The 21391-nt window shown below is 51.2% G+C and overlaps 9 protein-coding genes across 9 annotated transcripts; 6 read left to right on the top strand and 3 right to left on the bottom strand.

The window, feature by feature from the left end:
• Window positions 1-50: 50 nt before the first annotated feature.
• On the top strand, window positions 51-1438 carry BDV14DRAFT_175801 (3' exoribonuclease family protein). The gene has a single exon (XM_073769139.1). It carries the CDS (start codon window positions 121-123, stop codon window positions 1357-1359), a length of 1239 nt encoding a protein of 412 aa, XP_073626886.1. The 5' UTR covers window positions 51-120; the 3' UTR covers window positions 1360-1438.
• On the bottom strand, window positions 1439-3644 carry BDV14DRAFT_175802 (aspartic endopeptidase). The gene has a single exon (XM_073769140.1). It carries the CDS (start codon window positions 3403-3405, stop codon window positions 1534-1536), a length of 1872 nt encoding a protein of 623 aa, XP_073626887.1. The 5' UTR covers window positions 3406-3644; the 3' UTR covers window positions 1439-1533.
• On the top strand, window positions 3645-5012 carry cyp1 (putative peptidyl prolyl cis-trans isomerase (CypC)). Its single transcript, XM_073769141.1, has 3 exons — window positions 3645-3734; window positions 3794-3835; window positions 3906-5012. The coding sequence occupies exons 1-3, from the start codon at window positions 3702-3704 to the stop codon at window positions 4317-4319; spliced, it is 489 nt and encodes a 162-aa protein (XP_073626888.1). The 5' UTR covers window positions 3645-3701; the 3' UTR covers window positions 4320-5012.
• A 135-nt stretch (window positions 5013-5147) lies between these two features.
• BDV14DRAFT_175804 (putative Rab geranylgeranyl transferase escort protein) lies at window positions 5148-7237 on the top strand. The gene is made up of 4 exons (XM_073769142.1): window positions 5148-5373; window positions 5428-5546; window positions 5609-6610; window positions 6802-7237. Exons 1-4 carry the CDS (start codon window positions 5300-5302, stop codon window positions 7143-7145), a joined length of 1539 nt encoding a protein of 512 aa, XP_073626889.1. The 5' UTR covers window positions 5148-5299; the 3' UTR covers window positions 7146-7237.
• Window positions 7238-8708: 1471 nt separating this feature from the next.
• On the bottom strand, window positions 8709-9404 carry BDV14DRAFT_175807 (uncharacterized protein). Its single transcript, XM_073769143.1, has one exon. It carries the CDS (start codon window positions 9059-9061, stop codon window positions 8867-8869), a length of 195 nt encoding a protein of 64 aa, XP_073626890.1. The 5' UTR covers window positions 9062-9404; the 3' UTR covers window positions 8709-8866.
• A 1325-nt stretch (window positions 9405-10729) lies between these two features.
• On the top strand, window positions 10730-13364 carry gfsA (glycosyltransferase family 31 protein). The gene has a single exon (XM_073769144.1). The coding sequence runs from the start codon at window positions 11188-11190 to the stop codon at window positions 12805-12807; it is 1620 nt and encodes a 539-aa protein (XP_073626891.1). The 5' UTR covers window positions 10730-11187; the 3' UTR covers window positions 12808-13364.
• Window positions 13365-15425: 2061 nt separating this feature from the next.
• On the top strand, window positions 15426-16321 carry BDV14DRAFT_201412 (uncharacterized protein; the record flags this gene model as incomplete). Its single annotated transcript, XM_073773751.1, has 3 exons — window positions 15426-15671; window positions 15830-15964; window positions 16034-16321. 3 exons carry the CDS (start codon window positions 15426-15428, stop codon window positions 16319-16321), a joined length of 669 nt encoding a protein of 222 aa, XP_073626892.1.
• A 1020-nt stretch (window positions 16322-17341) lies between these two features.
• BDV14DRAFT_175816 (DUF803 domain protein) lies at window positions 17342-19626 on the bottom strand. Its single transcript, XM_073769145.1, has 4 exons — window positions 19405-19626; window positions 19200-19337; window positions 19054-19146; window positions 17342-19000 (listed from the first exon to the last, which is right to left on the bottom strand). The coding sequence occupies exons 1-4, from the start codon at window positions 19444-19446 to the stop codon at window positions 17408-17410; spliced, it is 1866 nt and encodes a 621-aa protein (XP_073626893.1). The 5' UTR covers window positions 19447-19626; the 3' UTR covers window positions 17342-17407.
• A 99-nt stretch (window positions 19627-19725) lies between these two features.
• Window positions 19726-21115, top strand: BDV14DRAFT_81733 (H(+)-transporting V1 sector ATPase subunit E). The gene is made up of 3 exons (XM_073777596.1): window positions 19726-19815; window positions 19919-20612; window positions 20666-21115. Exons 2-3 carry the CDS (start codon window positions 20065-20067, stop codon window positions 20814-20816), a joined length of 699 nt encoding a protein of 232 aa, XP_073626894.1. The 5' UTR covers window positions 19726-19815; window positions 19919-20064; the 3' UTR covers window positions 20817-21115.
• Window positions 21116-21391: the final 276 nt, after the last annotated feature.

The raw sequence follows: 21391 nt of genomic DNA on the forward strand, positions 1-21391 counted from the left end.
TATGCATGTCATTATTCTGCCGCAGATTTCTTTCGCTTCAACCGCCAAAACCTCAATACTCGTCACTCCACAAACCAGAAGCTCAAGGTCGAAGCTTCTCAGCACTTTGATCTTGACAAAATGGCATCTTCAGCGACAACCTCAGCTCCACAACCCCCTCCAGCCCTTGCGCTCCCTCCCTCCCAGTTCGCACGACTCCAACCTCACGCCTATCTTCTCGCCCACCTCTCACCCCCCGCATCAAGCCAACAACCCTCCATTCGAGCTAATGGTCGAGCTCCCTCACAATTCCGCGTTGCCTCCGCGAACACCGGTTCCCTCACGCACACAAATGGAAGCGCGGTAGTGCGACTCGGCGACACCACAGCCGTCTGCGGCGTGAAAGCGGAGATCCTACAAACAGAAGACATTGCCTCGTGGAGTGTCTCGCACTCATCCTCATCTTCTACACCAAACAAGCGACGAAAGCTCACGAACCCAACCGATAAAGCCGACGAGGCCTGCGACGACGGTTCAGCAGAGGACAAAGACAACGGGAACACTTACATCGAGGACTTCAGTCTCCTTGTGCCGAATCTATCTCTAAGCACTGGGTGCGCTCCTGGTTTCATCCCTGGTGCACCGCCTGCCGCTCTGGCGCAGTCACTATCACATGAAATTCTGTCATTACTGCATACTTCGCGACTAGTCCGTGCCGAGGACCTAGAGATATGGTACCAGCGGCCGAACTTCGGATCTGAGGAATTCACGCGCCATAACGAGGACGAGCAGATGGATGTTGATGCTGGGGCGGAAGCGGATGAAGCTTCTTTGCAGGCGCGCGAGATCAAGGCCTTTTGGGTCCTCTATATTGATATTATGATCATCTCAATGGCTGGAAACCCGTTCGATGCTGCATGGACGGCTGTCCTTGCTGCGCTCAAAGATACAAAGTTACCGTGTGCATGGTGGGACGTTGATAATGAGACAGTGGTGTGCTCGGACCTTGTTTCTGAGGCTCGCAGGCTCTCGTTGCGCGGGTTACCTGTTGCCAGCTCGTTCGGTGTCTTCGAGGCTGATGCCGCGGCGGGTTGGAGAGCGGTTATTACTCCGGATGCGGAAGAGGAGAGGAAGATTGCGGAGAGTGAGAGGAAGGGTATCCAGCGGAGGTGGATCTTGGCGGACCCTGATGGTTACGAGGAAGGGTTAGCTCAGGAACGCGTGAATATCGTTGTTGATAAGAGTTCCAAGAGCGGCAAGGTTGTTATTGTGAAGATGGAGAAGAACGGAGGGTTCTCGGTGGATAGGAAAGAGCTGAAGGATCTGGTGAATGTAGCTGCTCGAAGATGGGACGACGTTAACGGGATTCTTGGACAATAATGTTGACAGGACAACATTCAATGAAAGCTTAGATTTCGAGATACCATTATAAATACATATCAATTTGCCTGTCCACATTCATTCACTATGCTAGTTCATCGAAAGTCCCAGTAAATACCATCAAACGCCTCCTGCTATTCAAGCTGCATCGACAACGGAATCTAATATCAATCACTACTGAGATGCCGCAGGAGCATGTCTAGGACTTCGTCGACGTCTCTTAGCAGGAGGTTCATTATCCTGCTTAGCAGCACCAGCGTACGACCAATTCTCTTCCGAGTCCGGAGTGGACTCGGAAGCGTCCCTATCAGCAGGCGACTTCTCGGCTGTCGCCTTCCGAGGCATGTAGATGGAGATCGAGAACAAGTCTGTATCCTTTGAGTCCTTTGCTTCGCCATCCTTGTCCTCAGAATTCTTGCTCGCTTCCTTCTCTTCCTTTTTCTTGCTATCGGAACCACTGTCCTTCTTCTGGGACGTCGTGTCTTCGCCGGAGAAGATGCGAGCAAACAGACCCCGGGCCTTCTGCGGAGCAGGTGCTTGGTCTTTCTCGTCTTTTTCACCGCCGCCCTTCTCGTTCGTCTCTTCCTCTTCTTCCTCCGCATCGGAGAACTCCCACATTTCGCGGATTTGACCTTTGACCAAAGCCGTTCCCCAAAGGGAGATGAGTACTCCAGGAACTAAGTACAACAGCGCTGGCTGTGGGTGATCGAAGATCTGCATGACAACAAGCGTCGTAACCATTCCGACGGTGTACCCGACAATGCTAGCCTTGAAGTACGTCTTGGGGAATGAGCGGGCGTCACTGTACGGGGGCTTCAGCTCTGTCTCGCTTGGCCGGGCTAACGGTACCCAGAAGCGCTCTCCCCATCCTCCTGTCGCTGTCTGATAGACTGGCTTGATAAACCCTGAGTCCTCGCCTTCTGCTCGCGCCTTAAGCGTACCTTTCAACTTGTAGTAAAGGTAGAGGTCGAATCGAAGAGCCAGTCCCACCATCATGCCGGGAACGATGATATCGCCAAGTCCCAACATAGCCAGCGAGACTGCATCAGGGGCCTCGCTAGGCGCGGGTGGTCGAGGGAACAGAAGCTTAATTGGGACATCGAGCTTCTTGGCCACAGTCACCATCAACGGAGTAAAGTAGACAAAGTAGATGTCGTAGAAGAATAGCGAACTGAGAATGAGAGAGCCAGTAACAAAGGTTGATGGCGACATCAACTGCAGAGTACCATAGCAGAAAGAAAATCCGAGGAAGTTGGTCAACCACCAGGGCTTCGAGTATAATGTGAAATAGCCCACTGCGGGTAGAGACAACAAGACACTCAATATATCCAGCGCACCTAGTGGACATTCGAGATGGACAACACGATGTATATGGATTCGAAGCTTAGCTCGCCAATATAGCACCGTGCGGAAGGCCCAAAGAACCTTGACGACAAATCCTGGAAGTGGAATAGAGCCAAGGAATCCTGGAAGAGGTGAAGACCGTACATCGGCGGGCTCCTCAGTGGTCGGAACTGAGACGACTGAGAAAATGCGTTCAGATGGTTTGGGTTTCCAAGTTCGTCCTCCACGCGTATACTTGCGGGGAAAGACAAAGGACCTCACGACCGAGACGGCGTCTTTAATGAAAGCCATGGCGAAGAACATTCCCATTTGAGAAAAATAGAAACCAAGTATCTTGTTCAACAGGTCAGCTCCCGCGTACTTGATCACCAAGTACAGACCACCGAGTGTGGCACCAGCGGTCAAAGGGAAGACCAGCGCATCGCTTGGAGCGAGGCCTTCCATTTTCTGGTCAGCACCATGTTGTTCTTCCTCATCCTCCTCATCGTCAGAGTCATCATGGGCTTCTTTGTCGGAGCCTTTGGATGCTTTGGATGCTTTGGCAGCAGAGCTCGGCCTCGAAAGAGAAGCGTGAGCTCCAATATAGAGTGGGAACAGTGCCGATATGATCACATGTCCGTATGTCGGTAAGAGCGGTCTAATCTGCTCAAACTGGTACAGCGCTTGGCCCAAGAGCTCTGCAAGTGGTCTGACCTCAGCCATGGCAAGTTGACGATATCGCTGCAGGACAGAGCGCGTTGGAGGGACGGAAGAGCTCTAGATAAGAGCTTCCAGCCTTGTCAATGATACTGTATAAATTTCACTGGTAAATGTGGATTATTCAAGGCGTGAAGTGTTTGTTGATGAGTGAAGAAACACGGTATCCAGGAACCAGACATATTTGATGCCAAGACCTCTTGCACTTCCGCCTCGGAGCTCAAACTCAACCACCACCTCCCCGCAGCCCACCTATCGCGCGCATACTCGATCTATAACACGACATTGTCTGATCACTCAACATGGCAACAGATGTGGCATTTGACACGAGCATGGTAGAGTTCACTCCACGCGGTCTTGGTATCTTCTCTAACCTGTCGCTAATTTGTTGCAGGGCTCATTCACAGTAGAGCTCTACAATTCGCATGCTCCGAAGGTTAGTCGCAAGCCCTCTCAGTTCGCTCAGCGCTTAGTCCTCAGCTTACTGACATTGGCCCTGAAATTAGACGTGCAAGAACTTCGCGACGCTGGCTGAGCGCGGTTACTACAACAATGTCATCTTCCACCGAATCATACCCAACTTCATGGTCCAGACCGGTGACCCCACGGGCACTGGGAGAGGCGGAAGTTCTATCTACGGCGAAAAATTTGAGGATGAAATTCGGTCAGAACTTAAGCATACGGGAGCTGGAATCTTGAGCATGGCCAACAGCGGACCAAACACCAATGGGAGTCAGTTCTTCGTTACTCTGGCTCCTACTCCCTGGCTCGACGGGAAGCATACAATCTTCGGTCGCGTAAAGAGTGGGATGCGGATCATCCAGCGCATGGGCTTGGTAAAGACGAACAATGAGGACCGGCCAATGGACGAGGTCAAGATTATCCGCGCAAGGATTGTGGAGGAAGGAACCGAGGAGTGAAGGTCTCAATCTTCATCCTTGACGATGCCCAACGGCAAGCCGACGGACAGTCAACACACTTTCTGAAGGCAGACTACGACTCAGTACTCAGCAATCAGCCGGAGCCGAGCACGTCCTGTGTGCTATGGCGCCCACACGCGTCGAGTAGGGCCTCATGACTACATGGCCCAGCTAAGAACTCAAGCCCAGCGTAAATGGGCAGTCCGGCTGTCTTTGGAAGCTAGATCAAATCCACGGCGGAACATAGATCTAGCGTCGACAAAATATAGGTAGAAGCTTACAAAGGAATGTGTCACTACAAACGAACCGCTTCCATCAAATGTTTCCATCCAGAGCAGCAGATACAGAGTGACAAGATTCTATCTACCACTCCCTAAACACAAATCCAATGAAGGCGTTGTGTGAAGAAGACAAACTGCTATAGATATAACAATCTGGCTATGCAGAGCACCAGGAGTGGCATGAAGAAGGAAAGAACTTCTTGCGCGGTGGAAAACCGAAAAAGTCCTTAAGTGCCCGCCTATCCTCGATCTAACCGTATCCGGACTAGTCTATCCGAAGCTCTACAAGCTCTCGTTGCTGGGCAAGAACTCATAGAACTCACAGTGGGAAGCATATGTGCCTCTCTCGTATATGAGATACAGTCTCTCATTCTCTTTAGCTCTTGCTTTCGATTATCTGCCTAGTTTCGAGCTCAACTTTTCTGTTTTCTGTGGCCGATGCTCAGCCTGTACTTGCCCCGTCAGCCTAGTGCTATCACGTGATACCGCGGGTCCATTTGTATTTCTCCAGTGCGCTCAATTTTCTCTTCTTCCTCTAGCTGCGTTTCGTCCTCGGACAAACGACTCGGTAACCACCACAAATGGGTCGCAGTGCTCTTCGGAAGCATATATCTCCCAACTGGCCAACGTGATGATAGCTGAGGCTTTGGACAACTTGCACCACTAAACTCACAGCTCTAATCTCCATATCCCAGCACCATGGAGTCACTCGAAGAGACCCAGTGGGACGTGACAATCTCTGGCACCGGCATCGCGCAGTCACTTCTGGCTCTGTATGTCTAGCGAGCGTCTTCGGCTTCTATGCACGTCGGCTGACCCATGCCCAGTGCTCTCTCTCGGTCAAATAAGAAGGTCCTTCACGTCGATAAGAATCCTTATTACGGAGGTTCGGATGCCGCGCTGAGTCTGCAGGAAGCTGAAAAATGGGTCTCGGAAGTGAACAAAGGTGGGATATGGAACCTCTCATATTGCTGGGTACGACTTGCTGACCTTTGTTGGATAAGCTAGAATCCGCGCATCTCCCGTTTGAGGATGCCGCTGTTCAGTCACCGAGTCCCTCGGACTCTGGTCCTGGATTGTCACCTTCGAGGGCCTATACACTTTCGTTGTCCCCGCAACTAATATACTCCCGTTCTCGACTGGTCCCAACTTTGGTGTCGTCCCGGGTGTACCGGCAGCTTGAGTTCCAAGCTGTTGGGAGCTGGTGGATATACAAACCCACAGACGGTAGAGGCAAGGATCTGTACAGAGTTCCTAGCAGCCGTGAAGATATTTTCGCGGATGACTTCATTAGCATGAAGTCCAAGAGGACTCTTATGAGGTTTCTTCGAAATTTGAGCCAAGGTCAGCCGGACCAGGTTTCAGATGAAGAGAAGTCCGCTTTCGAGGAGGAACTTGCCAAGCCTCTTTCGGAGTATCTCACCTCAAAGTTCCAGGTTCCACCTGAACTTTATGATCCTCTTCTCTCATTATCACTGTCACAAGCTCCAAGCCACAAGACTCTGGCTCAGTACGCTGTCCCTCGTATTGAGAGACATCTGACCTCCATAGGGGTCTTTGGTCCCGGCTTTGGAAGTGTTCTGGTGAAGTGGGGTGGGGGATCTGAAATATCTCAAGTAGGCTGTCGCGCGCTTGCTGTTGGTGGTGGGATATACGTTCTGAACTCTGGAATAGAGTCCATGAACCAGAGCGGGCAGAATGATGCCGATGATTCACGCCTTCAGCTGCGTCTTTTCAGTGGTGAAACCATCACCACGAAATTTGTGGTTGGTTCTAACTGGGATCTTCCTCCTACGGAAAGGCCATGTGACTACGAGAAAGTCTCACGGTCGATTTCCATTGTGTCATCGTTTCTGGACGACTTATTTCCCATCACGGCAGAGGGCGGCCCGATCCCTGCCGGGGCTGTTGTAGTATTCCCGGCAAGCTCCCTTGGTCTCACTGACGAATCGCCGGCAGTCTATATATCCGTGCACTCGAGCGAAACTGCCGAGTGCCCAGCTGGTCAAAGTAAGTTTCCAAATCCCCTCTCACTCCTCTTACCCCCCGCCTACTATGATGACATTTTCCAAAACTTATCTACATTGCCTGAACATCGCATTGTTGAGAATTCTACGGAACTGATCTGGGCATCCCACATTCACCTTGCACAATTCGCCGCATTTTGTCTTCGTTACATGCTAACGCTTCTTGTGCAACAGGCATCCTCTACAGTAGCGTCAGCATTCCGGGTCCGCAAGGACAATCCTTGATTGGGAGTGCTATAGAGAAGTTACTCCGATCCAATGCGGGGCCCAGTGCAAGAGTGCTCTGGTCACTGCGTTACACGCAGCTGGGTCGAGCCGTCGGTGCCGGTGGTGAAACACGCCCCGCCAACGTCGTGTCAGGAAATGTCATTCAGTTCCCGCCGCCCAGTCTGGACCTTGCGTTTGATGACTCCACCATTGATTTGGTGAAGGATGCTTGGATGCGGGTTATGGGCGATGAGGCGAACGAGGAGGCGTTCTTGAAGTTCGAGGATCGAGAGGATTATGATGAGGAATGATTTGTCATGGTTCACGTTGAATATATACCAGTTAACCTGCTGATCCGCCTGATTGCTTCGTATACCTCAATGCTAGAGTAAAGACATTACGTTACCCTAATCTTCTATATAATCCTCTTCTCCTTTGTACAACTCTACGTCAACCATCCCGTCCATGAGCTATCAGGACCTCGCGGCAGAATCATAACAGGAGTGGCCCCAATCGTCCCTATCATCGTGGCAGGGTTGAGCACCACTACCTCAAATAACATTCTTGTTTTAGAGTATCCCGGGGTCAATCTCAAAACCCTGCCTACCTACCTGAGGTAAACTATGGTGCCAGCATAACCAGGACATCCTCGGCAGACGCACAACTAGGCCAGATGGAAGTTTCCTCGTCATTCAAAATACATATGAGCATATTCGATAGTAAATGAGCTATGTATGTGTACCCTTCGAGCTTCGGTCTTGAATATGAATCTATGTGAGGGGCAAAGCGCGGCGCTAATAAGTTCTACGAGCTGTTGGCGGAAATATATAATGGGTGTCCGGAAACTAGAGATGTAAACTTGCATGCTGTAGGACTACAGGGAGATCTAATTGAGGTATCCGCGTCCAAGAGTGTATAGCGCAAGTCTTCATCACAAATCACTAGATCTAAATCGACATCAAGAGCTGAATCAACGAGCCTACTCTGTACAGTACAAAACTGAAGCTGATATCTCCCTCCAGGTGGTGGCGATGAGCGATAACTTGTTCGCCAACGTTGATTGGATAGGTAAAACAACCCCTTTTCAGCTGGAGGACTGCCAGCCTGCCACCATGCCGATCGAGCGATGGCGACATATCGCGCCATAGACAAACCATTAAGATTTGAGAGTTACGTATCCAATGTATCTCACGTATCCAACGTATCGAAGTGAAAGGTGTTATTTCGTTTAATTTCGAGGTCGAGTCTCGCCTCCCGAACTTGAGGACGGTCCGATGCCGAATGTTTCGGCCTTTTACGTGGTTCTTGTAGATCTACATCGCCGCATTGAGAAGGTTGAGATCTTGTTTTCAACGTCTAGGGTAGAGGATAGTTTGGTTCGATGATATTCCTTAAGATCGCAGTGTCCCGTAGTTCTGCAAACCGTTCGTGGGAAGACAAAGATGACGAACATAGGCGCGTATTTACACGCGCTTCGTTGGCTCAGTCAGACTGGTATAGCGCGCTTGGCTCATTAACATGACACGAATCCCCAGAGTGTGATCAGCCAGGGTCCTCGACTCCCCCTGCTCGGCAGGGCCAGGATTGAGTGAAGGGTCAGGGGAAAGAGAAGGATATGCAATAATATGCGCCCTTATCGAATCCTGGAGGGTTGGCAGCGCCGCAGCAATGTATGAGACGCAGGTGCATTGGTATAATTGCCTTGGGTTAAGGAGGCGAGTTCGCTATACGCCTGTTAAAAGGCTGGCGGTTGGAACCGATCTTCTGGTGACTGGTGGACTGGGTTATGTCAGGGCCCGCCGTCACCTGGGCCTCGGCATCGCCTTTGGACCCCTTCTCCTGTCAGTCAGATTAGTGCAACGGGGGCCGTCAAGGTTGAAAGTTGAAACAGACATTCTGTTGATGACGGATTGGCCCGCGCCGGAGGGTTGAGTGATCACATTCGACACCTTATGTCTGATTATGCAGCGGCTATGTATGTCTGAGATCGGGAATAGTAACTCCGTATCATTAGCGGTATACCGAGTTGTTCTCAGGGTACTTTGTGTAATATTGCCATCATGACCATATTAATTGCTTTGGAGACATTCCGCAGGCGCGAGCGAGGATCAGAATTACGTATGTGGCTTCGATGGACATTATTGGATGATTTAGATCGCTGCTGTCGACCGTCTTGCGCGTATACAGCTGAACCGTGCTGATCACCCTCCACTGCTGGAGGTGACATTTGGAAACAAGGCCCTGGATATTTTGTAGATCTAAGGCTGACGAGGCGTCAAAACGATCGAGAACAGTTGATCCATGTCCTCGGAAGACTCGTTGGACAGATCCAGCATGTATCCGTGACGACTTCCTTTATGCTGTATGTATAGTTGCACAACGTCCTCAGCAACGGAATCCGCAGGAGAACAAGCCTAAATATACCACATCCACCAGTCTACCGGCGACTCCTTCGCCGGGAGCTAAGATAGGGCTTGCGTTATTGATCCACGGACCAAAGCTTGGGACATGGAAGGGGAAAAAAACTAGATCCTGCGGTGGTGGATGGTGATGCGAAGTGGTCAGCAGCGTTTCGGGTTGATTTGAATACGTTTGGACAGACGGGCAGGCCAGTCTCAGGAGAGGCGCCATGCATGGGACACGCGGCCCGTGGGGCTAGCGACTGAGCCAGTGGAAGCTGCCACAGGCGCCGAAAGCTGACTGGCCCAACCGGCGGGAGCCCGCGCTGATCAGATTGCGCTTCACATCAATTTTTGTAAGGGTCGCACCAGCACCACCATTATTTGCCAGACAATTTTCTATCTGCGTTATTTTTGTTTCAGTTATTCCGTCACTGTCGAACTTTTCAGGCATCAATATCGCAACTGTCTCGCCTCAGCTTAGCTATACGAACACAAAAATAGAAGAAGCCGCCACCCCTCCAGAACACCACGTAAGCCCCCCGGGCGGCAGTAACAAGAATAGCGATTGTCTCAAGTTCTCAATTTACAGCCCAGCGCTCACCGCCTTGGTAACAGCATTACGGAAGTGGTGTAATTTAACCACCGTTTGCAGTTTTCATGGCAGGACGATCTCCGGTCTGAGAATATAGAGTTGAAACAGCGACATATCTGAGAGATGTATGCATGCCTTGGAGAACCTTGAGATGCGTGTTTGACCCTCCTATCGGTGGAAAATTGCCTAGCTCTGCAGCTGCTTCAATGAGAATGCAGATTGGGGTTGCGTTTCTCTCCATATTCTCCGTTTCGAGGAGGGTTCTTCCACTCGTGCAGCAGTGTTTGTTCTGCTGCTAGTAGACGTTGAGGTGGAAGTAGACTCCGGACTCGCAATATCAAACCAATATTTGAGGTGTCAGCCGCCTGGTTGGTCCAACCGCACTGAACCTGGATCGGCGTGCCCTTATAGTCTGTACTCCGTAGTGACATATTGCTTTGTCCTCGAAGGGTTTCGGTCAAGATCACCTCGTCCAGAGTTCGAAGCACTCAAATGATAACTTGGCAGGGTCCAAATGCAAAATACACTATATGGACCCGTCGCTGGACTCGCTGGAGCCATTGTGCCTTGAAATCGGGCTGCTTGCATCCACTTGATGACATTCTTCTGGCCATGATCGGCATTGCGAATAGAGACGACAGACAGCTTGCAGCACATTGAGGGCTGAGGATAGAGCGAAGATGCATCAAGATAGAGAGATAGCACTAAAAGCAGCCAATATGGACTGATCTTTGCGCAATCTCTGCTGTGATTGACGATTTGCATCTACATTGTTGAGTGCCGAAAGGGTAAAATTACGAGGGCGGCGTAATTTGCAGATCCGTGGCAGTTGAGTAGTTTACCCGCCCCGTGGTCCAATTCCCGCTGCGATCGCCTTTTCAGCGTCTCCTGCCACTGTCATCAGCCTTTCCTTTTCCACTTCTCTCGTTTCTTCCCAGCTCCCCCTCCTCCCCTTTCTTTTCTTCTCTCCTCAACACCCTCGAGGCTTCAACTTTTCCAAGTACCGTTACCCTACCCTAATATCAACGCCTCTGAACGCCCTGGGCGTACGTCCAGCAGTGCTCCCTTACCTGCCGCTTCCCCTGGAAATTCGCTCCATCCCGCGCGGCTCGATTTGTTGATTTCACAGGAATAACATCCGTGACCTCACAAGAAACCTCGAAATCACCCAGTCTTTCGTTGACAGTCTCACTTGGCGAATTGCCATATTCACTCTTTTGATCCTCGAATCCGCGGATAAATCTCTCTTCGTCTGGTTCCAATAGCCAGTTTCTCGAGCCTTTCCTTCCCCGATCGATGCTCGCTCAACACAACGGATATTAACAACTTTTTGACCGCTCGACATTTGAACCCTTTTCCATGTTGAAGAACGGTTATAATCCGCCGAACAAGATGCCTACTTTCCGCTTAAAAACAATTTTCCCCCTCATCGCTCTCCTCTCGATAGGGCTTTTCTTCTGGTGCATCGATCGCTATGATCGCGAAGCGCTCCTCCGGTTCAAGCACCCCGTGAACCAGGTTACTTCATCTGGTACTCCGCAAATCCAGCTCCAACCTACGCCGCCAACCACGAGCACGAACACAAACACCAAGCAATGTGACGTGGATCCCAGCATCCAGCCTCCTCTTCCCTTCAACGAGTGGCTTCTCCGCAAGAACTACACCCGTGCTTACTTCCGCCCCAACTTCCAGCCCCCCAAGACCGAATTCAAGTCTCTCGAGGACATCAATGTCCCTGTTCTGCCCCCCACTACTGTTCTGGAGCGTGGCATGGTCATCTCTCCGGCCAACAAGGAAGATGCTATGCCCTGCCCATCGATCATCGACGTGGCCGTTGCGGCTGATCACGATATCGACGAGACGGATAAGATTCTGTTCGGTCTGGCTACATCTGCGGATCGCCTGGACCGTCTGCTTCCCTCTCTGCTTTACTCTTACGGTAACACCAAGGCTGGTATCATTGTTCTTGTTCCCAACTCCGAGGACGACATTGCCAAGCAGGAGACTTACTTCCGCAACCGTGGTCTCGATCTGAGACTGATCAAGTCTCCCCTGGAGTTCACTGCCCGTTACTTTGGTCTGGTTCAAGCTTTCGCCGAAGTCATCCGCACTGAGCGCCCTCAGACTAAGTGGGTCAGCTTCATCGACGACGACACCTTCTTCCTCTCTCTGCCCACTCTTGCTCACAAGCTGAACCTGTTTGACTCTACCAAAAAGCACTACATTGGTGCCCTTTCCGAGGCCAGCTGGCAAGTCGATACCTTCGGTCACATTGCTTTCGGCGGTGCCGGAGTGTTCGTTTCCAAGCCTCTTCTCGACACCCTCGAATACTATTACGATGAGTGCCAGTCCTGGGGTGAGCAGCCCGGTGACCAGAAGCTCGGCCAGTGTATTCAAAGATTCGGCGAGACTTCTCTGACTCTTTGGCCTTCTCTCTATCAGATGGACATGAAGGGCGAAGTTGATGGTGTCTACGAGTCTGGTCGCAAGATCGAGTCTCTGCACCACTGGAACAGTTGGTACAGCAAGGACGTCGTCAAGATGACATCCGCTGCTGCTGCTGCTGGTCGCCGATCCGTCCTCCGCCGCTGGGTCTTTGATCAGGAGGAGATTGTCAACAACGCCACCGGAAAGACTATCCGAACCTTCTGGGTCTTCACCAACGGATACTCGCTTGTCAAGTACACCTACGATGAGAACACACCCGATGACGCCATCAATTTCGACCACGCCGAAAAGACATGGGAGGAAGACCCCCGCGGTTACGAAGCCCGCCTAGGACCTCTCCGCCCCCGCGACCAAGAAGGTGTCATCAAGGACCGATGGCTCCTGCGCGAGGCGTTCGTTGTCGGCGACAACGTCCACCAGTGGTATGTGCGTGAGGAAGATGAGGGCCACAGCGTCATTGAGATTGTCTGGCTCGGCCCCAAGGGTGGTGGTGGTGCTGGTGTCCGCGACTTTGCTGTCAACATCCACTAAGCTCCTTTTCTCTATGGCGCGATATCAAGGCCGGTCCTTGAAATCTGTGAGGACCTTCACTTCTTGCACATTATTTACATTCATTGCACCTCTTTCTTTTTTATTATAACAAATTTTCTTTATTTGCACCAATGAAGACGGACGACATCTACGAAGTGGCAGGAAAACAAGTGCCTGCCCCCTTCGAACCACTACTGAAGTTGGACACGCACATTTTCATCATCAATCGACTCTTTCTCGGCGTTGGCGAAATGAGATGGCGCAGTCAAGTATTCTCTTGATTCGAACAACATTTACTCCGCAAGCGGCCTCTTTCCGTCTACACAACTTCTGGGGAGGAAAACCGCATTGCCTTGCTTTTTTCCTCGATGCATATGTAAAAATAGAATTTCTGCTTTCCCACTTGGTTCTTTTGGCGCGTTGTCATTACCCAAGAATATGATGAGTTAAGGTCTACTACTAGAGTTCTTAGTCAAGTGCTGTATCAGTTAGGATACGACACCGTTATTGTTATCATTATCACCATCAAACTATTATAGCTAATATGACAACTGTACTTAACAAAAACCTTTCCATCCTTCATCTTAGCACCTCATCTTCCTTGACGGTTTTGTAGCGTTGCATGTTTCAGCCCCATGTTTCATGTTGAAGGCTGGCGAGTGAGATGGCCACTGACCAGACGATTAGGCTGACATCCGTGTTGAGAGTGCGGGCGCGGCCGAGGCAGATTATGGAGATTAGAGTATAGATTCTTGAATCTTGAGGCAGTAGTTGTGTCTATCCTGTTTCGATCGGGTATACTTCGCATTATCCCGTTGTTTAGAAGAGGCAATGGGCGGCACAATTCTTCTTATAGCGCAGAATGGTGACTGCACTGTTGCCTGAGGATGAGGAGTCGAGACGGCTAAGCTACGCTCAAGAGTTTCTTGGTACTTTATAGGCCAAGACGAGATATACCGCGTCTGCGCAGGCTACGCGACGCTATGCTACCCTACTCTCTCTGAAGAAGCCAGAATGCCACAAGCGCTACTCCGTACATTGGAGCTCTTCAATGAATGCCACCTTGCTTGTTTTACGGGGCACTGGCCCAGACCGAAACTGAAGGGCAGGAATAAGCTTCAACCATGATAGAAAACGGTCGAGACTCAATGTCGATTTCGAACTTAACTTTGCACGAGCCTCTGCTTAATGATACATGCTCGTGCGGTACCGGTTCCATTGGACAAAGTATGCAGGGCTGCTTAAGGACCTGGACCGGGCTTTATTGGCGGATATTGTATGGGCGTGGCTGAATTATTGGCTGAATTATTGGCTGGACTATTGGACTGTCATTGTCTATATCCTATAGTTTGGGGGGTTGTTCAGGGTTCTTTCATGGCGGCAGTAGTGGCTGATTCTCGTCATAGTCTTTTCGAGAATACAGAAGTGAGTGCTTTTGTTCAACCCTGTAGTACTTTGGTATATATGACGGCGTACTCCGGAACTTGGGGTGGCTGTCGTTAGCAAGCTCTGCGCAGTGCGAGACCCTAGAGCCTGCGGACATATGGAGCCCAGGCTGGTCAAATGGCAAGCAAGGTGTTATTTTTGTTCGGCGTTCAAGCAACCAGCCGTTGTGAATAAGATGCGTTGTCCTGCATTCCTTTGGTTTGTATCCACTGACCACCTCTGTTCGTGGATGAGACTAAAGTAGAGACGCATGATTCCGAGTCGTCGAGTCGAGGAGGTTGGTATGCTGGACTCCACAGTTTACATGCTGGCTCTGATCATTGATCGTGGTGGGCTGGTTGGCGGTGACTCGGTGAGCGACGAGCGTACTCTGCTTGGGTGTCTGTGGCTCTGTAGCCCTGCTTGGAGTAGACTAGAGGTTGGTCCTCCTTGGTACTCCGTAATCTGAGACTGGAGACTCAGATCGTGAGTCTTGGACAGCTGGAGCGACAGGCGGGATGGAGCTGGACCTGGGCTTGCATGGACTCGTAGGACGAGGGTGCTGTATCGGTAATATTACGCGGTATGTGTGGGGAGCGGTGACTGGCAAATCATCGCCCCAGTGCCTCACTCACGCCGCTGGTCCAATGATGCGTGTTGCCAAGGGGCTTTTGTCTCCGCACGATGGTCTGGACAAACTTAGTCCGATGCATTCCAGAGGTCCCTTGACTGTGGTCACTCCCACAGGTGGTGATGGGTTGTAGAGCAGTTGAATTAGTGGGAATAGGAGAAATGTAGGAAGCTGTGTAATGTGATCTAAAAATTCAAGTGAATGTGAACTGACAAAAGAGAAGGAGGGAGTTGGGGAGTTGGAGGTCCAGGTCAGTGCAGGTGGGGCGTACTGTACGGTAAGAGGTGATACGACACGTGACGCACCGCCTTCCTCTCTGCACCGACACTTTGCCTTCTTCGAACAACTTCCCAGCTCCTCGCCGTCTCCCTCTCTTCCTTCTCGTCCTGAACCCAAACCCTGCGAAGCCAAACGCGTTACTCGATTTGGTCATCTTCCCTTCCCCTCAAAAGCATCATTCCTCTTTGGGCATTCGACTTCAAGTCCCCCAGTTCCTTACTTTTCTTCTTTGGCCACTTGTCTAAAGCAATTCCTCTCGTCGCCCCCTCCCTTTATTTCCATCATGGCCGACATCACTGCCGTTGGTGAGGAGAACCCTTCGCCCACTCAGGACGACCTGCAGCAGGCCGCCGGTAACGGCGCCCCCGACAACCGCGGTACCAAGCGCTCTCGCATGAGCGCTGAGGACGACGACGACGATGATGACAAGCCCGGTCGCGAGCGCAGAAAGATTGAGATCAAGTTCATCCAGGATAAGTCGCGTCGCCACATTACCTTCTCCAAGCGGAAGGCGGGTATCATGAAGAAGGTGCGTACCTCCGCGTCCCGACCTCGTACCCCAGCACCGACATGCATTGTTTATCTAAATCATCACGACTTTATTTTCCTGATTTACCTCGTCGCCTATATTTTGAGACCGAATACATGTTCAACGCCCACTGACAATTTGTCGCGGTCGCGTCACAGGCATACGAGCTCTCCGTCCTCACGGGAACCCAAGTACTTCTCCTAGTCGTGTCCGAGACCGGTCTCGTCTACACTTTCACAACTCCCAAGCTGCAGCCATTGGTGACGAAACCCGAGGGAAAAAACCTCATCCAGGTGAGTATTATCTGTCGCGACTGTATGCGCCCGTTGCTTCGCGCGACACTAACGCACCGGGACCCTTAGGCCTGCCTCAACGCTCCCGATCCCACTACCAATGAGAACGGTGTCGATGTCCCCGAGGTCCCAACTGAGGCACCTGAAGACGTCAGCCACAACAATGTCAACGCCCAACAGTCGAACGTCCCGCGACCGGGCGGTATGCACCCGGCCTACATGACCAATGAGCAACAGCAGCAAATGGCCTACTACCAAAACCTCCAGCAGCAACAGCAACAACAACAGGCTGGTGGCCAGTACCCCGGAATGCCCGTCGGAAACCGCATGCCGACACAGCATCAACCCACCGCCTAGATTGGCGCACGTACAGCCGCTCAGAGAGAAGTTTGGATCACTGTTTTACAGTCCTCCTGGCTTTGCTTGCACCACTGCAGCTCTCTCGGCTTTCTTGTGATACCCAGCGATTCGTTCAAAAACGATTGTTCCACCCTATTCCGTCTTCGTTGTATACCATTGACCTACGCAAGACAAGAATCTCTCTCTCATAACCCTTGTATATGCTGGACTGCCTGGTCCCGAATGTTGCAGGGCGCCGATTATCGTTCTCGGTGGCGGCAATATCTCATTCCCTCCGCTATCTATGTTGCTTAATGACATCGCCTCCTCCCCCCTCTCTGTCCCTCAAGAAAATGAATTAAAAAAATCCAGAAAAGAAAAGTAGAGAAAGAAACATGAGCGTCCGGATTGGTGATTGGTCGATGCAGGCTTTGAGCAATCTTGACCTCCATTTCGACATTTTTATATGATCTTGCTGTCCATCACTTCATAGTCATTTCCTAGACGAGGGGGAAGAAGCGGTGTTTCTGGTGCCTTTTCCCATTTCTATCATCAATCTTCAGTTACTTGCCGGCGAACGTGGTTGTCTGTCTGATTCAATAATTTGCGGTTTATCGTGCCTCTTATCTTCCCTAAGCTGCTACCCTTCCTGTTTTCTCTCTCATATTTTATCGATTTCCCCTTTGCGATGACTGATGCCCTTCTCCCAAGTTGATTGTCTGTCTCAACTTGACTTGATCACATACTGGCTTGCGGGCAAGTGATGAATATCAATCAATCAGCGCAGGAAGCAGGAGACACATTTGGAGAGAGATAGGGCTCTGTGTCTGTGTCCGATATGATAATCACGTCATGTATGGTATGGAGAAAATTGGACTTTCCTTGAGTATTCTTACATACAGCTTATGGAGAAGTATATGATTCTCTAATTAACTGCAGAAGTCAGCGCGGGGTAAACGCTTCGTTGAACTCGAATAGACGGGGTATAAGTAACCAGAAAGATACGACGAAGCACAAAGAGAACACTATATCATAAATTGCTGGTACTGTATTGTACATGGATATCTCTTCCTATTCATAATAAGACTGAAAAAAGAACCTGGATTAGGTACGTATATGGGTCGATGACCCGAATTGCTCAGACCGCCCAACAGGGTTTGCTTCAGGGTCAAGCGGTTCACGCTCTTGGTCGCGCTGACTCCGTCTGCTTCTTTCCTGACTAGAGCTCGATCCTGTCCCCGTCAAGCGAGCTAGGTACTGCATCCCTGACCTCCAAGCGCCAAGGGCGTTCCTCGAGCCCGCGAGGAGACGGCCTTGTATAGTTCCGCTTCCACTCCCACTTCCACTTCCACCTTGCGGGCCTGATTCCTGAGTGTTAAGATCTGAATCTGATGGGACGGGCTGGGTATAAGTTGAGTCAGACGTCGTGCCGTAGCCGAGGCTCCGACTATGACTATGACTATGTCCCGCGACCGTTCTGCGTTTGGGAAGCAGGAGACGGCTTTCGGAGCCGGAGCCTGATAATGACGTTCGGTGTGGCTTGTGGCTGTGGCTGCCTTCGTAGAGTCGACGTGGGTTCCAGCCTGTTCCGGAGGAGACGCGGAGAGCGCTGCTCTTGCTGCGTGGACGGTTGTTGATAGGGTCGACGGAGAAGCGGGTTAAGAGGGATGATCGAGCGCCATTGCCATTGCCAGGGCCTGGGCCTGTCTCGACGTCTGAATCGTCTAGTTCGGCCCAGATGGAGGCTGGGTCCATATTGGTGGAGGACGTGCGCTTGGACACGGTTGAGTATAGAGGGAGGCTAGGCGCCCTCTGGCGGGAAAGGTTTGAGGGGTGAAGTAAGGGTTCTCTTTCTCCGATCTGTTCTTCGTCTTCTAGATCACGCCTGATGGGGGCTTCTGCGGCCTCTTCAATGGCAGCCATTCCGGGTGCGATGGCGGCTTGGGATGATCCTGCGGCGCCTGAGTGGCTGTCAACGTCTTCTAATCGCCACGAGAGACAAAGAACGCCTGCTAGTAGCACAATTGTTCCTAATGCGATCAGTCCGGCATGGAGCCTGGAGAGTTGAGACATCTGGCGGAAGTATATTAAGCCGTCTAGGATGGCGATTATGTTGTAGATGCAAAAGACGAACGGGTAGAGGATGCTGGTGCTACAGAGCTTCAGACCTCGATGCAGGTAGTAGAGCTGTAAAAGAGCAAGCCCAATCATGGAGAGCAAGATCACCCATGATTGCCAACGATTGAACTGGTTATGGCGATCAACGATTGTCCGAACTAGAAGCTCAACGGCCGATTTAGCGAGAAGTAGCGAATGTGCAGAGAGGATGCCGCTAATGAGTCCGTAGCATAACCCACGTATGAGCCGCACGCGAGCATGGGTCATGTTTAGACGGGGTGTGTATGAACTTCGTAACGCCGGGAGTTTCGAACGGGAGGAGGTGACGACCTTGAGGAGTTTCGAACCGGCGAAAATCACTAATGACAGTACCACTGTTGCGGCTACCCAAATGATGAAGCCTCGTCCATGAAGCAATTTGAGAAGCTGGTCAAGTGTATGCGCCGGCTCTCCAATTGCACCAAATACCGCTATCAGCACTGCGCCCGCGCATACCAAAAGAGTACCGATAAGGGAGTATCGAGTGAACGCTTCTCCAAGTATCAGTGTAGCGAAAATAGTATTGAAGACGAGGCCGGACTATTTGGAGAGATTTAGCTAGATCCAGCAGGTAGAGGGTTGGGTGGACTGACTGCTTGAAGCGTCGAGAGTACAGGGAGCGGAAGTGTCGTGATCTGGATTGTACTTCCGACGATGTTTGAGACAACAAACATCAGCATTCCCAACTGCAGCAGATCAGCACCATGTTGTTATCGTAGATCATATTTCCTCGACGTACCTGCCATCTCCGTCGCTTATACGGTGGTCTTCGCAATTCGTACGGGTGTTTTTCATCTTCGAGGATATGCGACTTGCGCTGGAGAGTAAGTCCGATCGCTTGTAGACTGGTCGAAATCAATCCGACCAGAACCCCAATCTAACAGCAAATACGCATCAGTCACTGCGATAATTTTGGATTCATGGTGTTTAGAAAATGAACGTACCGCGACACTCCCCTGGGGCGACAGGTCACCGAGATTGCCCATCACGGGGTATCCTCATGCATGGGTGGCAGTGTGGGGAGGAGCTAGACTCGGACACCGCAGGACATTAGACAGCGCAAACAAAGCTATTGCGAGTATAAACAGCCATATTTGGAGTAAGTTGGAGCTTTTGAAGTGTGAGAAAGAGAGTAGAAAGAGAGTAGAACGAGCGCAAGAAGCAGGGGATGCAGAGGGAGAGTGATCTCATGGATGCGGGCGGGAAGTCTGGAGGACGAACCCGCCAAGTCAGCCGAACATGAGACTAACCTTAACCCTCCGTCCGCAACTGCTCGCCGACCTCTCTCCATCATACCCACTACTGCTGCTTCCCCTCGCACAAGCTCTGCAAGGTCTACATTCTTTCTGGTCTAGGTAACTATACCCCTCCATGCCGATTCTCTTCTGACCTCACCACCTGCTCCTCTGGCTTGTGCTGCGGAACTGAACGCTGACCTCTTTGTCCAACCTCTCCCAGATCGAGCTCATCCCGCGCCCACCTTACATTCCCTATCCCTCTATACCCTCATTCCTAGATCCAGAAACAGTCTATCACATCAGGCAAGATGTCGCAGCATGCTCTCTCCGACGACCAGGTACGCCCAACCCCCGTCAAGCTAGACAATGGAACCTCCAAGCTCATACAGCTCCAACGATCAGGTGGCGGGTGAACTCCGCAAGATGACTGCCTTCATCCGGCAGGAAGCTCTCGAGAAAGGTCGCGAGATCCAGCTGAAGGCCGACGAGGAGTTTGCCATCGAGAAGTCCAAGCTCGTCCGCCAGGAAACCGCCGCGATCGACACCCAGTACGAGAAGAAGTTCAAGCAAGCCGCCATGTCGCAGCAGATCACCCGCTCTACCCTCGCCAACCGCACCCGTCTCCGTGTCCTTTCCTCCCGCCAGGAGCTCCTCGACGAGCTGTTCCAGAAGGCCCGTGGCCAGATCTCCGGTATCGCCTCCAAGGACGCCAAGAAGTACCAGGATGTGCTTAAGAACCTGATCTTGGAGGGTCTCTACGCTCTTAACGAGCCTACCGTTGTCGTTCGCGCGAGAAACAAGGACAAGGATGCTGTGAAGAAGGCCTTTGGCGAGGCGGAGAAGGAATTCAAGAAGGCGGTTGGTAAGGATGTCAAGGTTAGCTTGGACGAAGAGGAGTCGCTGCCAAACGACAAGTGAGTGTCACCTATCTCCTGATAAACCCATATACTAACACTCTCTCCCCCAGCGCTGGCGGTGTCGTCATCATCGGTGGAAACGGCAAGATCGAAATCAACAACACCTTCGAGGAGCGCCTACGACTGCTTGAGATCGACGCCCTCCCCGTCGTGAGGGAGACACTCTTCGGCAAGAACACTAACCGGCGCTTCCACGACTAGAGCACTCATACATATTATATGTCGTCGTTCTGAATTCGAATCCAGCGTGTCTTTTATGACTTTCAGCTTTGTATCTACAGTGTGAATTTCCATCTACGTTATGTCTTCTCAGCAATATAGCATACGTTGTATGAATGGTGGTTTTGCGTGCGGCATGTAGGCTCTACGCTGATTTTGTTGGTATTGTATCTGAATGCTCATCTGTTTGCTTGCTATCATATAACTCTCACGGGTATCTTAACTATGATATTATTGTGCTAAAATGGCTCAAATGAAACGATGATAATGATTCCAGACCGGGAGATGATGACATCAGTCTGGAATCGAGTCCGCAATGGTAAAGCCGTCTGTAGCCGCCGAAGTCACATCCAAAGATACAACTCTCGGAGGTAGATGGTTCGAACAATGGATGTGACAGCGACGGCCTGCTTGATGTGGGGGCCCCAATGCCAGTCGCTCCCAGCAAGACATATCTCACTCAGCAATGGGATGCCCGTAGTCTGTATTTAGGATTGCGGTAGCAGGCACATACTGGAGCCTTGCGACTAGTGTTTCTTGGAAGACGGTGCAAAGCA

Source organism: Aspergillus stella-maris (assembly GCF_047715825.1).
Source record: "Aspergillus stella-maris strain CBS 113639 unplaced genomic scaffold BDV14scaffold_37, whole genome shotgun sequence".
NCBI lineage: Eukaryota > Fungi > Ascomycota > Eurotiomycetes > Eurotiales > Aspergillaceae > Aspergillus > Aspergillus stella-maris.